Below are 7580 nucleotides of genomic sequence, written 5' to 3' on the forward strand. Positions count from 1 at the left end.
CTGGGATCCACAGGGAGGCTGTAGCTGAGAAAGGTCTTGTGGCAGAGGTGAGTTTAGCACGCTGTTTATAAACTCTGTGTTCTCCCGGGGAGGGGACAGGATGTGGGAGGGGGTTTGGCAGGAGGGGCTGAGATGCTTTTCTGCCAAACAGTATCTCCACGGAGACAGGCTTCTGAGCGTGCTGGGGCTACCTGCTTTGCCGTGAGCGTAGGTAGACTGACTTGGGAATCTGTCCCTGATTCGGGTGCTATCCACGCTCTCACTGTCTGATACCGTAACCACTAGCCACATGTGACTACTGAAGTTTAACCTAGTTTAAGTGAAATAGAATCAAAAGTTGAGCCCTCACTCGCACCAGCCACACTTCAGGTGCTCAGGAGCCACATGGGGCAAGCCGTTACTGGATCGGGCAGTGCAGACGTGGAGCATTCCCATCCCTGCGGGAAACGCCGTCTGAGGGTGCCGCTCTAGGACTCGGAGGCGGACTCTGCAGGTGCCGTTGCTTCCAGGTGTACCTGGCAGCGCTTCCCTGAAAGGACCTGGGAGGCTGGGTGTTTCTCAGACACAGTGGTCCGGGCGTGTGAGGGACAATGGCACCATGCCTTCCTTACAGGGATTCAGATGCCCCCTTGGTTTAGGGCTCAGCCTGGCGGTGAAGTAGGTCAGCAGGAAAGCAGTGAGTGTGAGCTTCCCGAGTACACCCAGGAACAGGTCTGTGAGCACAGAGTCATAGTATAATTTAAGGAAACCTTGCCGTTAGTACTAAGTTCCACAAATCAATAAGAAATAGACCAACAGTGGGGTGAGGATATGAACAGACAGTTCGCAGGAGAGGATGCCCAGAAAACCGATAATGATAATGCACTGGGGAGACAAACTAGGGGGCCGACAGCAAAGGTGGGAGGCAGAGTTTATGATACTCCCTTTCGTAGCCGTGGAATTTCGAGTCACATGAATGTCCTACCTGTTAAAAAAGCTAAACTAAAAAAAAATTTTATTCTAATTTTTTTTTTACAAGAACATTTGTAGCAGCTTTATTCATAATAGCCATAAACCGGAAATAACTTTCATATCCATCAACAGGAGACCGTAGGAACATATTGTCACTTACTCACCAATAGACCACTGTTGAGCAATGAAAAATATGTCCCGCTTTGGTACAGAGAATAGCACGAATGAATGCCACAGAATTGAGCCAAAGACGCCAGCACACGAGAGGGTAGATAATGTATGATACCATTTACATGAAGTAAAAGAAAAAATCAGGAAAAACGAACCTATGGTGGTAGAAATCAGAAGAGCGTGTGTTCCTATGGAGATTTGCTGGCGGCAGAGGCAAGGAAGTACCCTGGGTGATGGGACGGTTCTGAGCCCTAACCCGCGTGGTGGAGACATGGTTACACCCCTTTGTCAGACCACATCTAACTGCTTGCTTAGTCTGCTCTCTTAGAGCTCAAGAGAGATTGACTTAAGATGTGCCCTCAATTAAAAAATTTTCAATGGAGAAATGTTACAGTTACTTAACTTGTAACATAAGGACTGTCTTATGACGAGAACAGTTTTCCTCCTAAATTTCTCTAGATTTTAAATTTGGACTTCGGTCCATCTGGGTTTCGTAACAGAGTCCTTGGGTGGCACAAATGGTTAAGCATGTGAATACTAACTGAAAGGTTGGTGGTTCACCTACCCAGAGGCGCCTTGGAAGAAAGGCCTGGCAGTCTCCCCCCCGAAAGTTTACAGCCATGAAAACTCTGTGGAGCACAGTTCTCTGCACACACGGGGTCACCGTGAGTTGGAATCGACTGAACGGCAATGGATTTGGTTTTGTTTGGGGTTTCTTAAAGAAGAACCCACGGTACTAGACCAGTTTAACTCCATGACAGAGCCTAGAGGAGCAGATATAATTAAAGATGTCTCTCCCCTCCTGACAGACAGGGAACCAGACCTGGATGTGATTCTGACGGCCCAGGCTCCCTGCCCTCAGCAGAGACCCCAGGCTCCCCACCTCACCCTCATTTTGAAGGCCTCTGGTAGCTACCTTCCTCATAACACTCTCAGCCCCTGCTCATCTCCAGCTTCTCTCGGGGCTCCAGGTCTCGGGGACCCACTTCAAAGACACGTGCCCTCTCCCTGGACCACATATCTGAAGGCAGTGCTCCCCGCTCCACTGCCTGCTGTTTCTGGAGACCTGGGTCTGGCCTGCCCAGCAGGGGCACTGACCGAGCCCTCCCGCCCCAGCTAGGTCAGATGGGGGCACGGTGGTCTCTGCAGCTGCTCACCCCCCGGGACTGCTGGGGGCTGGGCCCTTCCAGCCACAGCGAGAGGGGGAAGAGGCTGAAGTTAGTGAGAAGCCACCTGCCCCATGCACACCAGCTCTCATGTCAGCTAAGGAAATGTCAACACCATCTCTAGTTTAAAGAAAGATGGGACAGGGACTACAGACTCTAGAGGGAGAGATCGGGGGACAGATGGGATATCAGTCAGGCTGGATCCCGAGTCTAACTAACTGTACATTTTCATCGTTGGATTTTGGGGAGTGTAATAATGGTATTATGGTTATATTTTTAAAGAACTAGTTAATAAACATACACTGAAATATTTAGGTGTTGGGGAGAAATGGGTGGGGATATAGCTCAAACAAGACCGTTCGTGAGTTCATCATCGTGGAAGCTAGTCGATGGATACACGGGATTAATTCTTCGCCTTTTTTTTTATGTTTTTGAAATTTTTTATAATAAAGTTCTCTTTAAAAAAAAAGTCTTTCAAGGCAAGAAAGTTGATAAAGTTCTCTGTTAGAACCTGAAACGCGTCTAATGTCTTTCGTTTTCTTGTTTAAGAACGGCCGGGGATGTTGGACTTCAAAGGCAAGGCCAAGTGGGATGCCTGGAACGAGCTGAAAGGTAATTGTCTGTTCTAGCCAGCTTTCCTCGTCTGTGAAGCCCAGTGATGAAGGACTCTTCGTTACGGAGCACAGGAGGGTATGGGGAGAAAACAAAGTGGCCGAGGCACATGCCGGAAACTAGATTGCCCAATGCCAGGAATGGAGAAAACTTGGGCCACCTCCTTTTCTGCTTCTGTTAATGCCTTTTCCAAAGCGCCATCCCTGAGCAGTGGTATCAGCTGGAGAGCAGGGGCCCGGGGTCAGGCGCCAGGGGCCAGACTGCTGAAAAACAGATTGGGAGGCGATATGGTCATGTTCGGGAAAAGGGGTGGTTTCCTGCCCCCACCTCGCTCTTCCCCACAAGGCCAGGCAGTGACCCTTTAACCACAGCACCCTCCCCAAGCCCCTCCCAGCCACAGGGCACCTAAAAGAAGGCGTGAGCTAATGCGCCAGAAGCTACTGGCGCACCCTAAGGCTCAGTGTGAAAGACACCCATTATATGCTGAGCCACAGCAGCCAAGAAGTAGCCCAGCTTCTGCTTGGTCACGTGCCACCTGTGGCAGCAAGACCCGAGAGCTGGCACCAAAGCCCCAGCCAGCTTTTGTGTCCTTGCTCGCGAGCCTCTGAATAAGCCCTCTGTCTTCCTGCAAATGAGAAGCCCTTGAATTCAGAACATAACAAAGGCACTCCCAGGATTTGCGGGTAACTGAGAGAGGAATGCCCGTCTGATGTCAGTGTTCAGCGGGCACTGCCACAGCATCTCATGCCCCGTGGGCTGTCCCCTGCTGCAGGACACGCTCTGGTTCCTATGGCATCTCCTCCTCACGGAAGTCAGGACCTGGCTGTTTCTGTCTGTCTGTTCAGAAATCCAGACAGGGCCCTTTGTACCGCAGCACGAAGATACCGATTTGCTTCATTCCCCTTCAAGACCAGCTGCTTTTGCTCAGAGTCCTCACAACTTTTCTCCTAGCTTCCCTCCAGGGGGAGGAGGGTGTCTGGCTTTGCTTTGTCCCTGCTAGTTTAACAGCTCTGGGACATGAGAGCCCAACCCAGAAATACTTGATGGGCCACAGCCAACCGTGAGTCACCAGGACCAGTAACGCCACCCCAAGCCCCAGCATTAAATGTGCCTTCCTCTCCGGAACGCCTGTCTCCTGAGGCTCACGCTGGCCACTCCCACACGGCCACATGTGACTCACACAGGCCAGCCCGCTGCGGGCTCTGCTCAGTGCTTTACCGCACGTGTACTCCAGGCAAGCTCTTCAGTCCCTTAAGTTACTTCTTGCCAGGTCTCTGAGGTGTTTGTACTAGCTCCCCCATTTTCCAGATGAGAAGCAGGCTCAGAGAGTTCAGCCATGTCTGCCTGGAGCGCCGAAGCCCACCGCTTTTCCACCATGCCACCTCCTGACAATAACCCTGTGTTTTCCTGCAGGGACCTCCAAGGAAGACGCCATGAAAGCTTACATAGACAAAGTGGAAGAGCTAAAGAAAAAATACGGAATATAAGGGACTGGATGTGGACGTCAGCCAAGCCCTTGATCTGAACCGATGTCACGGCTTGTTTTTTTTCTAGTACTGCAGTTGACGCTGAGTAATGAAAATAACCAATTACCCCCGTTCCTCGAGCCGTCCAACAGGTCAGAAGCAGAAACAGTTACTGACTTCCACTGGGTAGTTTTTAGCTGTAGGTCCATTAAAAGTGCATTTATTACTTTTAAGCCTTTGGTGATCTGGGTTCTTGAAGTAACTTACTCTGCTGCAGTCCCTCTTCCTCACTTCCTTTTTCTGAAGATTCCATCTGACAGTGTTTCAGCTCACCCTCCGCTCTGCTCACCTGAGGAGCCCCTGTGTGGCACGAATCATTAAGCCCTGGGCTTTTTAGCCGAGAGGATGGCAAGTCAAGTCCACCCAGAGGTGCCTCAGAAGAAAGGCCTGGCTATCTGTTTCCAAAAGGTCGCAGCCACGAAAACCCCATGGAGCAGTTCTACTCTGCACACTTGGGGCTGCCGTGAGTCGGAATTGGCTCCATGGCAACAGGTTTGGGTTTTTTGGTTTGGTTTGGTTTGGTTTTTCTACTCACCGGAGTGTGAGGCGGGCTGTCCCACCCTGTCCGCAGGCCTGGAGTGAGCTCACCTCTTGTGTGGGGGGACGAGAATTATAGAAGTGGTCTTCCTCTTTTCCTCCCTCTTCTTCCGGCTGCACTGAGGAAGATCAGGTGGGCTGGCTGAGACTTCAGTCTGCAGGTACTTCCAACACCCTGTTAGAACATGGCTGGCCTCTGAGGAAGGCAGGGCAGAACAAGTGTTTGGGTTTGTCTGAGGTCCGATCAGGCACAGAGCGTGGGCTGCATGGGGCAAGCCCAGAGTCCCAGTGAACCTCGGAGGAGAAAAGTAGGGGGGACGGGGGGAGGGCTGGCTCAGCCGGGAGGAGGGAGATCAGGACCAGGTTGCAGGGGCGGATGCCAGAGGAGAAAGGCTGAGCGTGACCCTGGGAGATAAGAAGGAAGAGACAGCCGTCTAGGCCCTGCTTTCCAGATGTTCCCATTCAGGCCCCTCTGCAGTCCTGCAAGAGAGGGCTGGGTTTTATCTCCAGTAAGGGTGTGAGGCTGAGAGGAACTAAGGAGAAGCCCTCTGAGGCTGGGCAGCTCTCAGTCTTCTCTGTCAGAGCCCGTGCCCTGGTCTCGGACACGGTTCACCCTTGGCCAGAACAGGGAGGCTGAGAGTTAGGTAACTTGCCCAGATGACTTAGCCCGTACATAAGTTAAGAGCCAGCATTTAATGCAGGTCTCCCTGTGATACCCACGGTGGCCGTGCAGCCTAGCAGTGCTGTAATGGGGAGAAACGGGGACAGCAGGCCGGGCAACTGTCTGGTACCCTCAAGGATAGCATCCTCCCAGTAACATGGGAAAAGGGACTAAGAGTAGAAAGTCTTGACAAGTTGAAAAGTATGGAATTTGATCACAGGTCACATTGGTTGAGCGCTCGGCTGCTAACCGAAAGGTGGGCAGTTGGAACCTGTCTCAGTCATCTGGTGCTGCTATAACAAATACCACAAGTGGGTGGTTTTAACAAAGAGAAGTTTATTTCCTTACTGTAAAGTAGGCTAAAAGTCCAAATTCAGGGTGTCAGCTCCAGGGGAAGATCTTCTCTCTCTCGGCCTTCTCAGTTGGTGTTCCCCTGGACTAGGAGCTTCTCGGCGCAGGGACCCGGGTACAAAGGACGCGCTCTGCTCCCAGCACTGCTTTCTTGATGGCATGAGGTCCCCCACTCTCTGCTTGCTTCCCTTTCCTTTTAGCTCTTGAGAGATAAAAGGTGGTGCAGGCCACACCCCAGGGAAACTTCCTTTACATTGGATCAGGGATGTGACCTGGGTAAAGGTGGTATTACAATCCCACCCTAGTCCTCTTTAACATAAAATTACGATCACAAGATGGGGGCCAACCACACAATTCTGGGAATCATGGCCCAGCCAAATTGTTACACACATTTTTGGGGGGACACAGTTCAATCCATGACGGAACCCATCAGCCACTCTATGGGAGAAAGGTGTGGCAGTCTGCTTCCATAAAGATCCTAGCCTTGGAAGCCCTACAGGATAGTTCTTCTTTGTCCATAGGGTCGCTGTGAGTTGGCATTGACTTGACAGCAACAAGTTTTGGTCTGGTGGGCAGTCACCGGGGAGTGATGTGGTAAAAGGCGTTAGTTTGAAGGACCTGACTGTATATTAACAGCTGTGAAGTCTGGCCATGCCTCCAGTTCTGCGCCAGCCTGCCCACGGAAAACTAGACTTAGAAGCTCAGGCGTAGAAAGGTTGCTGCACAAAGCAGAGGGGTCAAGATCCAGAACCCAAACACGCAGCCCAGGTGACACGACTTCCTGAGACCAGTGTCATTTATGGGGGAGTCAGTCTTTTTCTGGGTGCTGATGTGCCTGAGAAGAAAGGCCTAGCGACCTACTTTCGAAAGATCACAGCCATCAAAAACCCGTGGAGCACAGTTAAACCCTGAACCATGTGGGATCACCATGAGTGAGAATTGGCTCGATGACAGCTCGCTTGGTTTGGTTTTTCTGGATGTGGCTGAGGGTATGTGAGGAAGGGGGCACTCGGTTCTGTTCTCCCACCTGGCATCACACCGCCCAAGCTGTCAACACCCCCAAACTGGGGGGCACCCCTGTGAGACACGACGGAGGCAGTAGGCAGCCATAGCCACTCACTTGGACCCATATTTGGGTTGTCTCTGCTCAGGTACTGGCTGCTTCAGAAGAAAATCAACGGTATAACCTTAAATGGAGTTGGAGGTGCTTTCTTGTCCAGCTGGACCAGAGCCTGGGTTGGGCCTAACGCACTTGCCCAGAGGGTAGTGGGGAGCATTCAGTGGGATTGTGAGAAGCTCTGACATTGAGGGGGTGCCCACTGTATGTCTCATTATCAGGAATTTTGCCCCCAGCAGCTTTCCACGCAGCTCTTGTCCTGGCAACATCCGTTACAATATCCATTTGCGTCAAGGACCTAGCCCATGAGCAAGTCATCACTCCTTGGATGATACCAGAGCCCTGGTGGCGCAGTGGTTAAGAGCTCGGCTGCTAACCAAAAGGTTGGCAGTTTGAATCCGCCAGCCGCTCCTTGGAAACCCCACGGGGGCAGTTCTACTCTGTGCTATAGGGTCACTGTGAGTCGCAATCGACTCGACGGCAGCGGG

The 7580-nt window shown here is 51.7% G+C and overlaps 1 protein-coding gene across 1 annotated transcript in view; it reads left to right on the top strand.

The window, feature by feature from the left end:
* DBI (diazepam binding inhibitor, acyl-CoA binding protein) overlaps positions 1-4578 on the top strand; it is a 7097-nt gene extending 2519 nt beyond the window's left edge. The window contains exons 2-3 of the mRNA XM_023724691.1: positions 2838-2900; positions 4314-4578. Of these exons, the coding sequence (XP_023580459.1) occupies positions 2838-2900; positions 4314-4387 (137 nt within the window). The 3' untranslated portion in view covers positions 4388-4578. The remainder of the gene's footprint in view (positions 1-2837; positions 2901-4313) is intronic.
* The last annotated feature ends 3002 nt before the right edge of the window (positions 4579-7580 follow it).

The sequence above is a fragment of the Trichechus manatus genome, unplaced genomic scaffold (genome assembly GCF_000243295.1).
Source record: "Trichechus manatus latirostris isolate Lorelei unplaced genomic scaffold, TriManLat1.0 scaffold00255, whole genome shotgun sequence".
In the NCBI taxonomy this organism is placed as follows: Eukaryota; Metazoa; Chordata; class Mammalia; order Sirenia; family Trichechidae; genus Trichechus; species Trichechus manatus.